Source organism: Hemiscyllium ocellatum, chromosome 7 (assembly GCF_020745735.1).
Source record: "Hemiscyllium ocellatum isolate sHemOce1 chromosome 7, sHemOce1.pat.X.cur, whole genome shotgun sequence".
NCBI classification, from domain to species: Eukaryota; Metazoa; Chordata; class Chondrichthyes; order Orectolobiformes; family Hemiscylliidae; genus Hemiscyllium; species Hemiscyllium ocellatum.
This window is the reverse complement of record NC_083407.1, coordinates 114,413,488-114,434,781: the sequence shown is the minus strand read 5'-3', so window position 1 is coordinate 114,434,781 and position 21,294 is coordinate 114,413,488. Positions and strand designations below refer to the sequence as shown.

General features: G+C 42.1%; 1 protein-coding gene across 5 annotated transcripts in view; it reads left to right on the top strand.

Annotated features, from left to right (window-relative positions):
- LOC132817282 (caspase-8-like) overlaps positions 1-21,294 on the top strand; it is a 70,448-nt gene that overhangs the window by 36,163 nt on the left and 12,991 nt on the right. For 2 of the 5 annotated variants that reach the window (XM_060827689.1, XM_060827690.1), the window contains exons 3-9: positions 4,472-4,571; positions 5,857-5,995; positions 8,458-8,630; positions 10,235-10,298; positions 11,156-11,218; positions 15,866-15,969; positions 20,212-20,329. In XM_060827689.1, coding sequence (XP_060683672.1) covers positions 4,472-4,571; positions 5,857-5,995; positions 8,458-8,630; positions 10,235-10,298; positions 11,156-11,218; positions 15,866-15,969; positions 20,212-20,329 — 761 coding nt within the window. The remainder of the gene's footprint in view (positions 1-4,471; positions 4,572-5,856; positions 5,996-8,457; positions 8,631-10,234; positions 10,299-11,155; positions 11,219-15,865; positions 15,970-20,211; positions 20,330-21,294) is intronic. The other 3 variants (XM_060827693.1, XM_060827692.1, XM_060827691.1) reach the window with 3 other exon arrangements.

The following is a 21,294-nucleotide window of genomic DNA, read 5'->3' as shown; positions in this document are numbered from 1 at the left end:
TCGGGAGGGGACATGAGAAATCATTGGTGGATAGGATCAAGGAAAACCCTAAGGCTTTCTATAGGTACATAAGGAATAAAAGAATAACTAGAGTAAGATTAGGACCAATCCAGGATAATGGTGGGAAGTTGTGCGTGCAGTCAGAGGAAATAGGGGAAGCGCTAATTGAATATTTTTCATCAGTATTCACACTGCTGTTGAGGAGAATGCTGAAATACAGGCTGAGACTAGACGGGATTGAGGTTCACAAGGAGGAGGTGATAGCAATTCTGGAAAGTGGGAAAATAGATAAATCCCTGAGCTGGGGGATTTATCCTAGGATTCTCTGGGAAGCCAGGGAGGAGATTGCAGAGACTTTGGCTTTGATCTTTATGTCGTCATTGTCTACAGGAATAGTGCCAGATGCCAGAATAGCAAATGTTGTTCCCTTGTCCAAGAAGGGGAGTAGAGAGAACCCTGGTAATTATAGACTAGTGATCCCTACTTCAGAGTGTGGGTAAGGTGTTGGAAATGGTTATAAGAGACAGGATTTGTAATCGCATAGAAACGAATAAGTTGATTAGGGATAGTCAACATGGTTTTGTGAAGGGTAGGTTGTGCCTCACAAACTTCATTGGTCACCTTCTCAAAGAACTCAAACAGGTGGACGAAGGTAAAGTGGTTGATGTGGTGTATATGGGTTTCAGTAAGGTGTTTGATAAGGTTCACCATGGTAGGCCATTGCAGAAAATACGGAGGCATGGAATTGAGCATGATTTAGCAGTTTGGATCAGAAATTGGCTAGCTGAAAGAAGACAGAGGGTGGTGGTTAATGGGAAATGTTCATCCTGGAGTTTGGTTACTAGTGGTGTACTGCAAGGATCTGCTGTGGGTCCACTGCTGTTTGTCATTTTTATAATTGACCTAGATGAGGGTGTAGAAGGATTGGTTAATAAATTTGTGGATGACACTAAGGTCAGTAGAGTTGTGGATTGTGACAAAGGATGTTGTAGGTTACAGAGGGACATATATAAGCTGCAGAGCTGGGAGGCAAATGGAGTTTGATACAGAAAAGTGAGGTCATTTACTTTGGAAGGAGTAACAGGAATGCAGAGTACTGGGCTAAGGTAAGATTCTTGCTTGTGTGGATGAGCAGAGAGATCTCGGTGTCCATGTACATAGATCTCTGAAAGTTGCCACCCAGTTTGACAGGGTTGTTAAGAAGGAATATGGTGTGTTAGATTTTACTGGTAGAGGGATTGAGTTTCGGAAACACAAGGTCATGCTGCAATTGTACAAAACACTGATGTGGCTGCACTTGGAGTATCGCGTACAGTACTGGTCACTGCATTATACGGAGGATGTGGAAGATTTGGAAAGGGTTCAGAGGCGATGTTGCCTGATATGGAGGAAAAGTCTTACAAGGAAAGGCTGAGGGATTTGAGGCTGTTTTCGTTGAGAAATGACTTAATTGAGACACATAAAATAATCAGAATTAGATAGGGTGGATAGTGAGAGCCTTTTTCCTCAGATGGTAATGGCTAGTACCAGGGGCCACCGCTTTAAATTGAGGCATAATAGATATAGGACAGATGTCAGAGATAATTTCTTTACTCAGAGTAGTAGGGGCATGGAACGCACTGCCTGCAACAGTAGTAGACATGCCAACTAGGGCATTTAAATTATCATTGGATAGGCATATGGACAAGAATGGAATAGGCTTCGGATTGGTTTCACATCGAGGGCCGAAGGGCTTGTACTGCGCTGTATTTTTCTATATTCTAATATACCATGTCTCAGGGCATCCTTGCCTGCAGCGTTATGAGATAGACAACTCTGGCCAAGTCACATGAATATCTGGGACTTACATGGTGGGTGGCATTCCCATGTGTGATGGTATGATGAATCATTACAAAGATAATTAAAATGACTCAAAATCACTTCTCTGAGCATCCTCACACTGAGTATGAGGTAAGAATCATAGAGTCACAAACACATGAAGCCTATCCTTCGGTCCTAAACTAAACTAATCCCACTTGCCTGCATTTGGCCCATATCTCTCGAAACCTATCCTATTCATGTACCTGTCCAAATGTGTTTTAAATGTTGTAACTGTACCTGCATCCGCCAATTCCTCTGGCAGTTCATTCCATATACGAACCACCCTCACCAAGTCCCTTTTTAAATCTCTCTCCCCTCACCTTAAAAATATGCTCTCTAGTTTTGAACTCCCCTACTCTTGGTAAAAGGCCTTTGTCACTCACCTTATCTGTCATGATTTTATGAACCTCTGTTGGGTCACCCCTCAGCTTCCTATACTCCAGTGAAAAAAGTCCCAACCTATTCAGCCTCTCCATTGAACTCAAACCCTCCAGTCCTGGCAATATCCTTGTAAATCTTTTCTGAACTATCTCCAATTTAATAACATCCTTCCTATATTAGGGTGATCAGAAGTGGTACACAGTACTCCAAAAGTGACTCCACTATTGTCCTGTATAACTTCAAAATGATGTCCCAACTCTTATACTCAATGGGCTGAGCAATGAAGGCAAGATTCAAGGTTTGTAATCCAGGTCATCATTCTAAGAGATGAAAGGAGATTTCTTCACCTGATCCTCTTCGAAAGAATCTTTCCAGCCCCTAATGGTTATGCTTATCCATGTAACTTTATTGAGATAAACAATATCATAGCAACTTTCAAAACCTAAACACTCCCACTTCAGTGAAGTCTTGTCTGATGCAGCAGCAGGAACCAGCTACATGCAGAGTGAGCTGATCTCAACCATAGTTGTTTGAGGTACTAGAATTAGCTTTATGGGTCTTTGTCTAGGCGTCGTAAAATAAAACAGGAATTCTATTCCTGATTGTATTTCAGTGGCTCCCACAGTAAGGATAAGGAAACTGTGTGAGTGCACGTGTTTTGACTTGCTCAAAATTGCCTCTCCGTCAATCTCTTATTGCACTTAATAGTCTTTCAAAGGTTACTGTGTTGGGTTATACCTGAGCAACTGCTGACATTCAGTACTTTATCTAGTAGGAGGAGAATACATTGGAAAAGCTACTTGTGTTATCAGCCATCCTTCATTTGAGGTTGTGCATTTCAGCTGTGAGTCTTCATATGGTTGAATAGGCCAATTCTTAACCTGTAGATCTTCAGTCACATGGACCAAGATGGTCCACGTGGTTATGGGAACCAGGATGCAGGATTTGCTTCCTTTCGTAACATTTTCTTTGGCCACCACTGGGACACAGACTATTTGAGAGGGAGGTGGTGGCGTCGTGCTAATGTCAATGGACCAGTCATGCAGACCACAGACTTACGTTCTGGAGAAATGAGTTTGAATTGCACTACAGCCCCAAGTTTAAAAAGAAAAGTTGATGGGATGTGGGTGTTGCCTGCTTATTGTCCAGAGGGCAGTTAAGAGGCAACAACATTGCTGTGGGGTCACATGTAGGTCAGACCAGATAAGGATAACAGATTTCAATCCCTAATGGGCCAGATGGACTTTAACAACTCACAACAATAGTTACATGGTCACTATAAGGCTACCTTTTGTAATCCAAAAGTTTTTTTTTATTGGAAAAGTGGAACCTGGCAGAGAAGCTGTTTTTCAGCTATCCAAGCCATGTATTCAGTTCATTTATTGTTGGTTTTGCATAAGTTTTGCCTGAATGTTGTTTATTTGGCTTCAAGAAGAATGTGTTTGTTCAACATCTTTCTACATTAGATTACTTAGTGTGGAAACAGGCCCTTCGGCCCAACAAGTCCACACCGATCCACCGAAGTGCAACCCACCCATACCCATTCTCCTACATTTACCCCTTACCTAACACTACGGGCAATTTAGCATCTTTGGATCTTTGGACTGTGGGAGGAAACCGGAGCACCCGGAGGAAACCCCTGCAGACACGGGGAGAACGTGCAAACTCCACACAGTCAGTCGCCTGAGGCGGGAATTGAACCTGGATCTCTGGCGCTGTGAGGCAGCAGTGCTAACCACTGTGCCACCGTGCCGCCCACAGTGGTGCTGGAAAAGCACAGCAGTTCAGGCAGCATCCGAGGAACAGGAAAATCAACGTTTCATGCAAAAGCCCTTCGTCAGGAATAGAGCACCGTGTTTGTTCCAACAGTCCACCCATTGAATCTGTAAATGGAATTGCCCATGGAATTTCTCTGTGGTTCGAGGTGTTGCTGATCGACAGTCCAGTTCCAGGGTGACAACCATTGAATACACTAGGATTTTTGTTGATTTGCAGTGATCTGTGTTGGCGAACACTCACGACTGAAGTTTATAAAAGGCCTAGCAGCTATCACCTCATTAATGATATCCGATTGATAGAGGTGAAAGAAGTTTAATCACATCATCAAGAAATTATGCTTTAAAGAATTAGGTTGATTTATGCACTTACCACAAGATAGTGATTTCTAGATCTCTGAGCATAATCTTCAAATTTCCTTCAGCAATCAGCCCTAAAACTTCTTTCATTACAGAGTGCTGCTATATAACATTTCGAAAGAGATTAATGGTGAGGAGCTCAGTAACATAAAATTTATACTGCAAGTAGCCAAGGGGAAATCTCAGGATATGAAGGTAAGCTGGATTGCATAGCAGTCTGCTTTATTCATGTGTATGTAACTTCTAAATTTGAATTGTTAAATTCACTAGTACATAAAACGTCGGAGAGGAAGTAGGCCATTTGGCCCATAGGGTCTGTTCTGCATTTCAGTTGGATTATCGATGATCTAATAATCCTCAATTCTTATTTGCTGCCTTTTTTCTTGACTCCCTGACTAAAAACCTGTCTCTCTCAGCCTTGCACATATTAAGTACCCAGCCTTATGAACCCTCTATGGTAAAGAATTCTACAGATTCATCACCAGCTTAACCCCTTATTCTGAAATTAAGCCCTCTGGTCCTCGACTCTGCTACAAGGAGGAAAAGCATTTACCATCTAACCCTCGAAGTCCCCTGAGAATTCTGTAGTTTTCAAAAAGGTTTCCTTGTATTCTTCTAAACTCCAGTGAGTACAGGCCCAACCTACTCAATCTCCCTGAAAAAGACATTCCCTCTGGACCTAATGAACGTTCTCTAGACTCCCTACGATGCCAGTATATCTTTTCTTAAATAACGGAACCAAAATTTAAAGTTTTACGGAAGTATTCCAGTATGTTTTTACCTTTGTATGGTTTTTACAAGATTGCAGAGAAGGAAGAGAAAGTGAGGACTGCAGATGCTGGGGATCAGAGTTGAAACGCGTGGTGCTGGAAAAGCACATCAGGTCAGGCAGCATCTGAGGAGCAGGAGAGTCGATGTCCGGCATAAGTCTATCACATTCCTGCTGAAGGGCTTGTGCCAGAAATATCGACTCTCCTGCTCCTCGGATGCTGCCTGACCTGCTGTGCTTTGACAAGATTATCCTCTTTTTATACTCCCGTTTATTGAAAAGGTGTGTTACTTGCTTAAAATTATGAAATGGTGAAACTGACTTGGTAAATATGTAACTGGCTGGTATCCACCAAAAAGACTAGGGCTCAATGCTCAGACAATGAAAGTCCTGGTACACATGTTGCAATTGGCTTCCTTGGGATAGCAAGAAACTCATGAGTGCTTCCCCTCCTGACTGCTATCCAGGGCTACAGCTGGGAAGCACAATTGCGTGGAATTTGCGCAGGACATGAATAAACTCTGCTGCGATGTCTTCATCTCGTTAAACAGCCTGATGATACTTACTAGTAGCACTTGCAGGGTGGGGGAGTGGGCAACTGTGCAACCATGACATATTAAAGGTTATTTCCTTCAGAACCGCATGGAAGAAAAATGGAAAGAAACCTTACTGAGCTTTTAGAAACTGTTGTTATGATTTGTTTTTCTTTAGAATTTTATGGATGTCTGCATTGATCTGGAAAGGAAGGGACAACTAGCACCAGATAATCTATATGTCCTCCTAAATGTCATGAAGGAAATCAAAAGAATTGATCTAAAGCGCAAACTGGAAAAAATTCAAGACATAACTGGTACACAAGATCTTATTCAAAAGTTTGTAAATCTGGGAGCTACTTTTTATTAACTAACATTTCTTTTAGCGGCAGAGTTTTGACTTGTGATAGAACATAGAAAGATACAGCGCAGTACAGGCCCTTCGGCCCTCGATGTTGCGCCGACCGAATCCTACCTAACCTACACTAGCCCAATAACTTCCAAATGCCTATCCAATGATCTGGGGCTTATTAACGAGATTGTCTCATGAGGCAACTCTTCAACCTGAAGCCATAGTTCTCTCTTCTAACTAATGTTCTTCCACTCTAACAACATGTAAAACTCACCAAAAAGAGTTAACTGTGTATATCCTTCAGTGGTCAGTTGATGCTACCTAAACCATGGGCCTTGTATCTTTAGTGATACATGAAAACACAGGAACAGGAGGAGGCCATTCAATCCCTTGAGCCTGTTCTGCCATTCAGTGAGATCATGGCTGCTCTGTGGCTTAACTCCATATACCTGTCTTTGGCCAAAATCCCTCACTATATTTGCTTAACAAAAATGTGTCTGTCTTAGATTTAGAATTAACAAGTGATCTAGCACCCATTTGCATTTGTGGAAGAGAATTCCAAAATCTAGCACCTTTTTTTGTGTAGAAGTGCTTCCTAACATCTCTCCTGAATCATCTAGACCTAATTCCTCCCTCGTTCTAGAATCCCCAACATGTGGAAATAGTTATCTTTATCTACCCTGTTTTTCCCATTAATATCTCGCAAACTTCCGAATCATCATCATCTGTCCTGATGCTGCAGTCACTACTCTTCCTAAGGAAGAATCTGACTTTATTCATAAACTCTTACATGACTTAGTGCAACTGTTAAGGGCAACATCAAATTTGACATCTGTCATATGTCACATTTGGATGTCACACAATTTCTTGCTGCCGAGCACAACAATTAAATCACTTTAATTTTACCTATATCACGCTCTTTGATAAGTTTAGGGCAATTGTGTTGCTTTCTTCATACTATATGCTCTCCTCATGTCACTAAAATCTAATCAATGACATTGATTCTTCAGATTTTATGATTCCACTCTTAATCCTTCTTCATCTTTTTTAAACCTTTCACTATCTATTCTAACCTCCAACTCTAAATCTCAGTGGAAAAATATGCTTCCTAAGAAGGTCATTTCTTTTGTTTCTGCCTTATCATCTTTCCCTTGAACAACTATTAACCGTTTATAAAGCATGTGTCCCAACAAGGAGTTGAGTACAGCTCCCATACCAAGGGAAGGTTTTCTATGAACCTCACAAGCCTTGTTTTCAGATAACCTTTCAGCCTTTTTCATTTTAAAAACAAAATAAAATGATGACTCTAGCCTCACGTTTCATTAAATCCAGGTTCATCACAACACTTTATCCAACTTTTACCAGAACCTGGATCACCTGCTGAATTCTTCCCATTTTCTTACAATTGAAAGACTTATAAAATCTTAAGCTAGGCATCAAATTGCCCCATTTACTGAATAGCTTTATTATCTGTTCTGTCTTAGATGTCTTTTCCCACTGCTGTGATAGTCCAGTCGGGTTGCAAACTCTGGTTTGTGGATTCCTGCAAGTTTGATTGTGTGACATCACACCACATGGCTCATGACCAAGTGATGTCTGATCACAACTTCCAACCATATGGCATTTGATCAGGCGTCATTTCTTCTCATACTCTCTGAAAATATGTATTTATCTTCTAAAGGTTAAAAACCCTGAGAGTTGGGTCCTTTTTGCTTGTGGTTTTCTACTAGTGGTTGCATTAACATTTGAGACTACACTCTCCCACGACACATTTAATTTTCTAATCTATGACTTTCAGAGCCCCCAGATCAGAATATAGACTCCCTACAGTGTGGAAACAGGCCATTCTGCCCAACAAGTCCATACCGACTCTCCAAAGAGTAACCCACCCAGACCCATTCCCCTACCCTATTACTCTACATTTACCCCAGGTAATGCATGTAACCTGCACACTATGGGACAATTTAGCATGGCCAATCCACCAAACCTGCACATCTTCGGACTGTGGGAAGAAACTCACGCAGACACAGGCCGATGCTGGAATCAAACCCGGGTCCCTGGCATTGTGAGGCAGTGGTGCTAACCACTGAGCCACTGTGCCGCCCACAGGCTGGTGACAATCATTGATGAGGTTCACCCATTTGATTTTTTCCCCCCAATTCTGGTCTCCTAGACATTCCTCTCCAAGCGGTTGAAACTCTCTGCCAGTGACACTGAAGTGGCACAACATACACTGCAGCAGGAAGCTCCCAGCTATTCTGAGAGAGTTAGGAATAGTAACTGGCCCACTAAAGTAAAACTATACTCTACCACTTGGTTTGTAGTAATTCACTGAGATGTCCACAAGGCAGACATTATTTATTTTATTTTAGACTAAAGATATTAAACCACTAATGAATCTCTTCCCTTTTTTTTTCTGCTTTTAAGTTACACTTCCACAACAAGAGAGCAGGAGCCAAGCAAAAGAGCCTCGCCAAGGGATGTTCCCTGAAGTCAGCTGTCAAGCTCAGACTGATGCCAAACCAATTGATTCAAAAGGAACTGAGAATCAGCATGAACCTCAACCACAGACATCCACTGTAGGAACACAACAAATTACTGTAACTGTCAGATAGGAGTGCACATAGGACTGTCTATGGCATTGTCTTTTCAATCATTAGCATTCTAATGAAGCTCACTATCATGCATTCTCTGACACACACACTGGGCTGCAGAAATCCTAACCACTGTAGGTAATGGGCTGAAGGTTCACAAATCGACCCCAGCGCCTGGTTTGACCTGCAGGTATTTCCAAAGTTGCAGCAATCTGCAGGTGACCATCTAGTGTTTTGGTTTTGTAGCTGTCTGTGGAATCATTTAGAGAAGTCAAAACTGCACTGGGGGAGCTTTGGTCTTCATGATTGGATTTAAAATTAATAAAAAAGAATGTTATCTTGCAAAACTTAAAGCAATCCTGCAAATGGAAATTGCTGCTTTACGCGTACTCAGTAAACTATCAATTCTTGTGTAATTAGAGCGTGTGGCATCCTCGCCCCTCGCTAGCTAGATCAAGCACAACAACAGATACAGAGAACCTAGAAATTGAGAGCTGCCTCTGCAAACTAATTTCAACTGGTTGCCATTTCAAAAGACTGTTTACTTGAAGAATTCAGGAAGGACAATGTTATGGTACCAGAGGACCACATACTATTGTAACTTGACCCCCAAATCTTGCATGAATCTTCTTCCATCACACAGAGAGTGGCTCACTCTCAGATTGCAGAGGATAAATGTTGCTCACCAGCTTGTTTGTCTTTCTGTTTCTCTCTCTCACTCTGATGAATGCAGCTACTTCTGCTCCTGTGTTCTACATCACAGCATGAGATAATTTTCTACCAGTTCTGCATAGACACAAAGATGCTCTTGAAATCTAGATAAAAATCACACAACACCGGGTTATAGTCCAACAGGTTTATTTGGAAGCATTAGCTTTCAGAGCATTGCTCCTTCATCAGGTGGTTGATGAACCACTTAATGAAAGACCAGTACTCCAAAAGCTCGTGCTTCCAAATAAACCTGTTGGACTATAACCCGGTGTTGTGTGAGTTTTAACTTTGTACACCCCAGTCCAACACCGACTCCTCCACATCTTGAAATCTAGAGCTTACAAATGTTATTTCTCCTTTTTTTTTGACTCAATTATTGCTTAATAATTTGATCTCATTATTTTTCTCTCTTTCGGTTGTGACATTTTGCACTAAAAGAAACAATTAAAAGAAGCAGTTGTATGCTACTTGGAACTTGTAATTGTGAAAGCAGAAAACCAATAATAAATCAAAACTGCAGTAGAAGACCACTTTACTAAATTTAAGATGGAGTGCATATATTCGGAGTTAACAAACTCCAAACGAATGCATAATGTTGCTCTGCTGATCCTCGGGTGACCAATGGTCACACAAAATGTGTACTGGTAGATATGGATGCCATGGAGAGTCTGGCAAGCAATCTCTGTCCAGGAACATATTCGGCATGTTATCTTTACAGTCAAATGTCCTGTTAAAATTGACCAGCTAGGCTCTGACATAAAGAGCTTGATTCGACTTAGTCAAAACCTATTCATTAACATTTAGTTAGATTCATAGCCCAAAGGATGAGAGGAGGAGGAAACAGCCAAAACTGGATAAACCGATATATCCAATGACATTGTTCTTTCTTGTTTCTACAGGTGGAAGACCCAGCTGTAGAGAAGCCTTGTCCCCAGCAAGGAGGAGGTTCAACTACAGAACGCAGTGCGTAGAAACATTTTTTTTTTGCACAGCAACTTTATTTCCCTTTCTCTGATGTAGACTGGTAGTTACAGGGGTGTAAGTCCATCAGTACCAGCTGCACCCTCCTACCCATTTCTATGCATGTCTAGGTGGTAAGCATCAGCAAGCACTTTGTTCATTATGCTTGAGTCTGATCACTGCCCCATTTCACACTTGCAGTGCACATAAAGATCTAGGATATTAATAACCAGATGTCAGAGTGTTAGCATGTATTATCTCTCCCCAGATGCTCGCCTAAACAATGCAGCTCTTCACAAACTGCCAAAGGCTGAGATCGATATTGATCAGACATTGAAATGAAACTCTCTCAGCATCATGCATCTATGCCAGACCGACTGATGTATTTACCCACCACAGGATACTCAACTCACAGTCTTGAGATTGAACAATCCTGCCCAATTTATAACATGCCCCATTGCAGGCAGACTGTTGCTAGGTTCCAGCACACCAGGCTTCCACCAATAGCTCCTAAAACTAACCGTTCCTCATTCACCCTCCCTGATACTGAGGTTAGTTGTAATGGCCCTTATTGAAACGGATTAGCAGCACAAGGATATCAACCGACTCATGTTATGATCTGACTCGCCATCTTAACTGTTAATGCAGGTAATTATACGTGTCATATTGCTGCAATACGCAAAGGTGACATTGACAGTGTTTTCAAAAAACTACAAACTCTCCAACTGAAAAGGAAATGGGCTGCAAGTGTACAGGGACTCCAGCACCTTCCAAGGGCAATTAGGATGGTCAATAAATGCTGACGATGCCCAGCCTTGTGAATGAAGATGAAAACTGTTTTATTATTAATCTGCTTTTAGATTTAAATTCCATTGGCAATCTGCACACGGCTGTGGAAAAATTAAGATTGGAATCAACATCAGGTGAGATAAATTAGTTTTTCATGTACTGCTCTTGTGGCAATGGTAGTACCCATATCTCTAGACCAGGAGGCCCATACTCAAGTAGGAGAAAGTGAGGACTGCAGATGCTGGAGATCAGAGCTTAAAAATGTGTTGCTGGAAAAGCGCAGCAGGTCAGGCAGCATCAAAGGAGCAGGAGAATCGACGTTTCAGGTGTTTCATGAAGAAGGGCTTATGCCCGAAACGTCGATTCTCCTGTTCCTTTTGATGCTGCCTGACCTGCTGTGCTTTTCCAGCAACACATTTTTAGGCCCATATTCAAGTCCTACCTGCCCCAATGGTGCGTTTATAATATCTGATTGATTAGAAAAGAATTCTGTTATGTACTGCTTCCTAATAGTATCCTTTCATTTTTTTTTGTCTTAGTCCAGATGTCTCCTTACACTGGTTTCTGCCCTCAACAGGAAACTATTGTCAAGTATGCCTGCCCATAATATGATCACAAGATGGCGGCAATGGAGTTTGATTCTGAGCCCGGGGCCTGCCTACTCCATCCCTTTTTCTATTTTTCCCCTTTCCTTTGGTTATTTGTTAACTTTACCTTTTTAAGAGCGTTGGCAGCGGCAATGTGGGTCTGGTGTGTGGCGAGGTTTTGGATTCCCACCAGTGGAGGCAACATTCAGCTCACTTCAAGATGTGGTAGAATCGGTGGATGCATCGGTGAGGCCAGATGGCAACACAGACTTGAGTCAATGGCAGCGGGGTTGGATTTGGGATCGGTGTGGACCCAATGGCACCGATGGTGGTGGCATTGCGAGGTTGGCCTAGGAAGGACTCGTGGTGGAGGCGACATGGCGCCGAAGAGTGGCGACTTTGTTCCAGCAATGGCTGGCTTTGCGGCTGCCTGATTGCTTTGTGCTTGTGTTGGTCTCAGTATTGGGGTGGGGCAGCACCTGGATCTGGCCCCAAGGCATAGCTTTTAAGTTGAACATTTCTTTATTTCTTGCCTTTACCTTCTATATTTTGGTTTATTTTCCGTGCTTCAAGATGGCGCCGGAGAGTGGCGACACCATGCAACACCTTTACAAAATTCATGTGACAATAATAAATCAAATCAAATCACTCTACATGAACCACAACAGCTAGATCCTCCTTCTTCAAGTTTCTCACCAGCTACATGGAGACATCCTTAACCGTCGCCATTAAACCTCTTTGTTACAGGCAGCAGAGTACAGAATTTATTGCCCTTTGTATGCTGTTTTCTTTCATTGCCACCATTCTTTTTGCAATTCACATTTGAATGGTGTCCTTCACTCTGGTGCTGTAGACAATCCATTCATCCACCTTGCAATCATACTCCTACCCCACACAGGAAGGAGGCACCTTGTACATGCTAGAAAAAGTCAAGGCCTGAGGCTCCTTCACCAATACGTGCCGATCTTTCCATCCAACTGACTCACAGTCACACCCTCCTGTTCATGATCAATGACGACTGTAAAATTCTGCCATCCTAAGGGGTGTCATCATTGCCCAGAACAAAATGGTCAACTAACTTCCCTGTCCCTGCATCACAGAGTCGACAGCAAGGTCTCCTGCTCAGTGACTGAGCTGTAGCTCCTCAGGCTATTACATTTAAATGCAGGCCTTGATCACAGGACAAACCTCATTCTGCAATCACAACACATCACCTGCCTGCCATTTTTATAACGCATTCATTATAAAACATAGAACAATACAGCACAGTACAGGCCCTTCAGTCCTCAATGTTTTTTTTAGATTAGATTCCCTACAGTGTGGAAACAGGTCCTTTGGCCCAACCAGTCCACACCGACCCTCCAAGGAGTAACACCCAGACCCCATTTCCTTCTGACTAATGCACCTAACACTATGGGCAATTTAGCATGGCCAATTCACCTAACTGTGGAAGGAAACCGGAGCACCCGGAAGAAATCCATGCAGACACCGGGAGAATGTGCAAACTCCACACAGACCGTTGCCCGAGGCTGGAATTGAACCTGGCACTGTGAGGCAGCAGGGCTAACCACTGAGCCAATATGCCACCCTTTAGCGACCTTTTATCCTACTCTAAGATCAAATAGACCCATATATCCAAGAGTCACTTACGAGTCCCTAAAGGATCTGACTCTACTACCACTGCTAGCAGTGCATTCCACCCACCCACCACTCTCTGCATAAAGAACTGACCTCTGACATCTCCTTGAAATCTTCCCCCAGACACCTTAAAATTATACCCCCTTGTGATAAAAATTTCTGCCCCGGGAAAAAGTCTCTAGCTATCCACTCTATCTATGCGTCTTATCATCTTGTACACCTCTATCAAGTCACCTCTCATCCTTCTTTGCTCCAATTAGAAAAGCCCTAGCTCCGTCAATCTTTCTTCATAAGACATGCCCTTCAGTCCAGGCAGCATCCTGGTAAATCTCCTCTGTATAGCTTCCACATCTTTCTTATAATAAGGCGACTATAACTAAATATAATATTCCAAGTGTGGTGTAATCAGAGCTGTATAGAGCTGCAGCTCTTAAACTCAATCCCTGTGCTACTTAAAGCCAACACACTATATACCTTCTTAACAACCCTATCAACTTGGGTGGCAACTTTGAAGGATCTATGGACAACCACCCCAAGATCCCTCTGTTCATCTACACTACCAAGAATCCTGCCTTTAACCCTGTAATCTGCATTCAAATTCAACCTTCCAAAGTGAATCACTGCCAACTTTTCCAGGTAGAACGCCATCTGCCACTTATCTGCATCCTGTCAATGTCCAGTTGCAAACTACAACAGTCCTCCACACTATTCACAATTCCACCAATCTCCGTGTCATTGGCAAACTTACTATCCCACCCTTACACTTCTTCATCCAAGTCATTCATAAAATCACAAAGAGCAGAGTGCTAGGAACAGATCCCTGTGGAACACCACTGGTCACCGAGCTCCTGACTGAATACTTTCCACTTACTACCGCTCTCTGTCTTCCATGTGCCAGCCAATTCTGTCTCCAGACAGCCAAATTTCCCTGTATCTTATGTCTTCTTACTTTCTGAATGAGCCTACCATGAGGAACCCCATCAAACGCCTTGCTAAAATCCAGATACACCACATCCACTACTCTACCTTCAACAATGTGTTTTGTCATATCCTCAAAGAATTGTTTGTGAGGCCTTGACCTGCCCCTCACAACGTCATGTTGACTATCTCTAATCAAATTATGCTTTTCCAAGTATCATAAATCCTGTCTTTCAGAATCCTCTCCAATAATTTGCCCACCACCGACATAAGATTGACTGGTCTGTAATTGCCAGGTTTATCCCTACACCTTTTACTGAACAAGAGAATAACATTTACCACCCTCCAATCATCTGGTATTATTCCAGTGGACAGTGAGGACGCAAAGATCATCGCCAAAGGCTATGTCTTATTATTCTTATTTAATGTTGTACTTGCCCTGGAAATGTTTGATGGGACAATAGAAAGGGAGTTTAACCTTACTGTATTTGCCTTGAGAGTGCTTGATGATGAGGCAACGTGGAGATTGCTTTACTTTGTATTTGAACTGTGCTCTACCTGCCCTAGATGTGGTTTGATGGGGGACAGTGCAATTGGGGTCTCTATTCTGTATCTAATCCTGTGCTGTATCTGCCCTGAGATTGTGAAATGGGGACAGTGTAGATGGACCTTTACTTTTTATCTAACCCCATGCTGCAGCTGTCCTGGGAATGTTTGATAGGGACAGTGCAAGGGCAGTTTTACTCTGTATCTAATCGTTTGCTTTTCCTATCATGGAAGTATTTGATGGAGACACTGGGTGTCTGAAATGGAAAAGGTTTTGCTACCAAGCAAAAACATTGCTAGAAGTTTAGCTTCAAGCACTTTTTTAAAGATAATATTATTTAATTAATAGCTAATTAATGTGGTTTTAATGAAGTAATTTCAACTACTCAGCACCCAAATAACGAGTAACAAGGGAGATTTTCAAGGCATGCTCTCCTTGATGGACAGTCACTGTCATGTTTTCAGGGTGTCCAATGGCAGAGAGAAAGCAAAAATGATCATTTAATATTTTGTCAATTTATTAACTGCTGACATAAATTTGCTCTGGGCATGACCAAAAATCTTACTTCAACCTTCTGCATGCAAAACAGACTTGCAAATTTACTTAAGCTCTCTTGTAACGTGCAGAAGTGAAGGACAACACAAATTCACTAAAGATCCTCAGACAGCACCTTCCAAACCCATAGCCACTTCCATCATGAAGGACAAGGGCAGCAGATATAGGGGAACACCACCACCTTGAAGTTCTCCATCAAATCACCCACCATCCTGACTTAGAAATACATTGCCATTCCATCATTGTCGCTAGTCAAAATCCTGGAATTCCCTCTCTAGTGGCATTGTGGATCACCCACAGCATGAGGACTGTTGCGGTTGAAGAAGGCAACTCACCACCACTTATTCAAGGGCATTTAGAAATGGGCAAGAAGTGCTGGCCACAAATGAAAAACATAAGAATACAGAGCACGTTACCGAAAGTCGTTAAACTACTCCCCATTCCTTTGGAAAACTGTATAAAGTTTGGTATGTGTAAAAAAAAATCAAATCCTGCAGCAGCGTAATAATATTCTGTTGTCTCTCTGACCCATTCAGCAGAAACCTCGAGAACCTCCTCAGTGATTGCAACATCCTCCCTTCCTCGACACATCTCGACACAGACAAGTTCACAGTCAGACACAAGTCAGACCAACAGCCAGGTCAGTGAACAATGTGATAATCGATATTCTGATTTCTTTAAAAGGTGCTCCTCCCTTTTCTAAGAAAGTAGACCGCATCTCAGGCAGCACACATCACTCATTAGTTTCTTTGAACTTGTCAGATAGATTTTGTTTAAGATTAGATTCCCTATAGTATGGAAACAGGCCCCTCGGCCCAACAAGTCCACATCAGCCCTCCAAAGAGCAATCCACCCAGAACTGTTTCCCTACATTTACCCCTGACTAATGCACCTAGCACTATGGGCATGGTCAATTCACCTGGCCAGCACATCTTTGGATTGTGGGAGGAAACCTGAGCGCCTGGAGGAAACCCACGCAGACACGGGGAGAATGTGCAAACTCCACATAGACAGTCGCCTGAGGTGGGAATCGAACCCAGGTTCCTGGCACTGCGAGGCAGCAGTACCAACCACTGAGCCACCATGCCGCACACCAAGCCACCATTCCGTTATAGGTATTACTGGGATGGCTATAACGGAATTGGAAGGAGAGAAAAAGTGGATGAAGTTACAATCAGGATGAGTCATAAGTAATCTGATAGTGCTGTGGGCTGACGAGCTTCTAAGTTCAGATGGACTGCAGCCTAGAGTCTTAAAAGAGGTTGCTATTAAGTAAAATCTAACGCTATTAAGTATGCTAATTTTCCCAAATTCCCTAGATTTCAGAAAGGTTTCATTGGACTGAAAGGTAGCAAATGTACTGAGGCAGAATACAGAAAACTATGGACCAGTTAGCATGATGCCTATTGTAGGGAAGGTGTTAGAATTATTAAAGAGGTTATAGCTGGACACTTCAAGAAAACTCAGGGAAGGTAGGAACAATCAGCATGGTTTTGTCAAAAGAAAATTACGTTTGACTAAATTATTAAAGCACTCTGAAGGAATAGCATAAAGGGGAATCTGTAAATGTGCTGTACTTGGAATTGCCAGAAGACACTTCAAAAGGTGCCACATTAAAGGTTATCATGAACAACAAGGCTCATAGCGTAAGAGCAATATATAAGCATGGATAGAAGATTGAATGGCTGACAGAAAATAGAAACTTTGCATAAACACGTCTTTGTATGATTTGCAGAACATGACAAGTGGAATTCTCCAAAGATTTGTGCTGAGGCCTCCATGTTTTTCCAATTTGTATTAATAACTTAGATGAAGGGAGCAAAGGCATGGTATCTGGATTTGCAATGATCCCAGGATAGGTAAGAAAGAATATAACACATAAGAAGTTTGCAGAAGAATTTGAGAAATTGTTACCTAGGTGCACTTATATAGTACGATCTGCTTGTAAAACATGTAAGACCACGCCTTTCACTGTACCTCAGTACACATTACAAATCAAAGATTAAGTGGGAAAAATTCTGACAGATGGAGAATAATGTGGGTAAGTGAAAATGGCTCACTTGGGAAGGAAGAATGGAGGAGCAGTAATTAAACAGAGAATGACTGAATATAAAAGCAGCGATGTGCTACTGAGACTTAATAAAGCTCTGGTTAGGCCCCATTTGGAGTACTGTGTCCAGTTTTGGTCCCCACACCTCAGGAAGGACATACTGGCACTGGAACGTGTCCAGCGGAGATTCTCACGGATGATCCCTGGAATGGTAGGTCTAACATATGAGGAACAGCTGAGGATCCTGGGATTGTATTCATTGGAGTTTAGAAGATTAAGGAGAGATTTAATAGAGACGTACAAGATAATACATGGCTTGGAAAGGGTGGACGCTAGGAAATTGTTTCCATTAGGCGAGGAGACTAGGACCCGTGGACACAGCCTTAGAATTAGAGGGGGTCAATTCAGAACAGAAATGCGGAGACATTTCTTCAGCCAGAGAGTGGTGGGCCTGTGGAATTCATTGCCACAGGGTGCAGTGGAGGTCGGGATGCTAAATGTCTTCAAGGCAGAGATTGATAGATTCTTGTTGTCTCGAGGAATTAAGGGCTACGGGGAGAACGCTGGTAAGTGGAGTTGAAATGCCCATCAGCCATGATTGAATGGCGGAGTGGACTCGATGGGCCGAATGGCCTTACTTCCACTCCTCTGTCTTATGGTCTTATAGTTCTAAGGTGTAGAGGGATTTTGGACCATGAGTCACAAAAAGGTTTGTATATAGATACAGCACATTGTCAAAGAGATTAATGGGATGTTATTCTTATTATGAGAGGAATTGAACATAAAAGTAAGTATGTTATAGTTCAATTGTATAGGACATTGATTAAATCACATCTCAAATAGTGTGTGCTGATTTGGGTTCCTTATTTAAGGAAGGATGTAAATACATTGAAGGTGGTTTGAAGGAGGTTTACAAGATTGACACCTGGATAGAGTGGATTGTATCATGAGGATAACTTGGACAGGCTGGAATTTAGAAGAGTGAAGGTGACTTGATTGAATTTTATAAGATCCTGAATGGTCTTGACAAGGTAGATGTAAAAAGAAAATTCCTCTTGTGGTGGATAATTCCTCTGTCCAGAGCCAGGAGACATTGATTTTTCAAATTAAGGGTTGCCCAATTTTCCAAGGTTATACATTCTTCCAACATGTGGTGTCCATGAATTGAACACAAACTGAGACTTAATCTGTGATTAAAGATTTACCATAACATTCTTGTTTCATGTTCAATTCCACTATTCTCAAACCTTAAAATCCCATATTTTAAACTGCCTTGCCTCAACTTGTGAAAGATGCAATTTAACAGTGTCAGGGATTAAATTTGGAATTTTTTTTTGTATGACTCAATGTTGCCAATGGAGTGCCAAGAATGTTATTAAAGAAACTGAGCAGCACTTTTATACCGGGAAGTTGGGAATGAAAATTCTTCAGGTTTTGTGCTCAAACAATTCTCAATGTTCTTTTCCCTATATTTTGACAGGTAGATAGAAATGTTAGCAGTTAATTGATAAGACAGTATTAGATCAATCAAAGAGAGAACTTTACTCTGTATATGGCCAGTTCTGTACCTGTCTTGGGAGTATTTGTAAGGGTCCACTTCATCTGGTTATTATCTCATTGTCGTGTGCACCTTGACTGCTGCTACACATTACAATTTGTGCAATGTTGTTTGAGCCCAGTCTCGGAAAGCATGATGACAAGATTGCAGTATTTCCATTTCTTGCACTAGCTGGTGGTTTGCTGGTGTTAGCACTGGTTGAGTCAAAGTTAATGATGTGGAATTCTCTTGGATAGCAGAGAACAGAAATAGTCATCCCAGCAACCTGGATTTGTATATGAGCCCAGTTTCAAATAGAGAAAAGTTACATTCCAACATGCTGAATTACTCATTGCTGAAACATCTTGTAGTAATGAGATGTGCCTTTAGGAAAGATTTGTTCTGTCATGTTTCTTTTGAAGGCAAGTGTTGTAAATTGTAACTGAGCTGTCTGCTCTGAGCCCAGCAATGTAACTGGCTTTGGTTTGTTTTAAAACAGGCAAAACACACTTTATTCTTACACTATGACTAAAATTTGTAAAGAAAGAAAGGATTAGAATAACAAGTCTTTTGGAAACCGTAACAGAATAATAGTGTTTAACTATGACACAGCAACTGTTCCAGGATGGCAAAGCCAAATTCAGTAAAACAGATGGTCTCACATGTAATTCTCCAATCCAGGAGGAAAGGACATCAAAAGAAGCATGAGCGGGTGGGGTCAAGTTCCCACAGAACCAGGATTTTAGTTTCACTTCCAGTAGCTGTTTGGGTTTGCAAGCTGCTTTACACTTCTCTCTACTACAGCAAAACAGTTGAATTCTCTCTCTCTCTGTCTCACACACACACACACACACACACACACACACACACACACACACACACACACACACACACACAGTTTTCTCTTGATGTCCTTTCCTCCTGGATTGGAGAATTACATGTGAGACCATCTGTTTTACTGAATTTGGCTTTGCCATCCTGGAACAGTTGCTGTGTCATAGTTAAACACTATTATTCTGTTACGGTTTCCAAAAGACTTGTTATTCTAATCCTTTCTTTCTTTACAAATTTTAGTCATAGTGTAAGAATAAAGTGTGTTTTACCTCAAGCCTGGTAGCTTGACCAATCGAGTTGCATCCGGAAGTGCCTTACACTTGCCTTTACAAGTAAGAAGTTGTCAGGGTCTAGGCTATCTTCTGAACATATTTTGAGGCAGTTTGGTCTGGTCCATAACAACAACGTTTTATAAAATTGGTCACCTTTTGATGTATTTCCTGTTGTGTTAACTGTTTCAGCAGCGCATTGAAGTATACAAAATGGACAGTGAGCCACGTGGAATCTGCTTAATATTGAACAACAAATTGTTTCCTGGAACAAACTTGAAAGAAAGAACGGGGACAGATTGTGATGCAGGTAAAGTTCAAAAAGTTCTAACTTATATGCATTTGGAGGCAATTGGAAAGATGTGTTTTTTATTCATTTGTGGGCATCGCTGCCTGGGCAGTATTTCTTGCTTGTATCTAGGTTGACCTTCCTGATGAAGGGCTTGTGCCAGAAACGTCGAATTTCCTGTTCCTTGGATGCTGCCTGACCTGCTGCGCTTTAACCAGCAACACATTTTCAGCTCTGTATCCAGATTGCCCTGGAGAAGTTGTTGCTGAGCTGTCATGTTGAACCACTGCAGTCCATGTGCTGTACGTTGACCCACAATGCCATTAGGAAGAAAATTCCAGGATTTTGATTCAGTAACAGTGAAAACAAATGATGGTATATTTATTTCCAAGTCAGACTGGTGACTGTCTTGGAGGCCAACCCGTAGGTGATGATATTCCCAAGTATCTGCAGCCCTTATCCTTCTAGATAGAAGTTGTCATGGATTTGGAAGGTGTTGTCTAAGGATCTTTTGGTGTTTTCTGCAATGCACCTTGTAAATCGTACACACTGCTGCTACTGAGCATTGGTGTTGGAAGGTGTGGATGCTTATGAATGTGGTGCTAATCAAGTGCACTACTTTCTCCTGGATGGTGTCAAGCTTCATAATTGTTGTTGGAGCTGCATCCATCCAGGCAACTGGTTCGTATTGCGTCACACTCCTGACGTGTGCCTTGTAAATGATTGACAAGCTTTGGGGCGTCAGAAGGTGAGTTACTCGCCATAGTATTCCTAGGTGTCTCATGGCCATCTACTACAAACTCACCAACTTCCACAGCTACCTGGACCACACCTCCTCCCACCCTGCCTCATGTAAAAATGCCATCCCTTATTCCCAATTCCTCTGTGTCTGCTCCCAGGGCAGGGTAAGTCTGTCTCTTTATTGGGTACATGGAACAGTCCATCTTTCACAGCTACACAGGCACCATTCCCCACCTTTTCCTCTG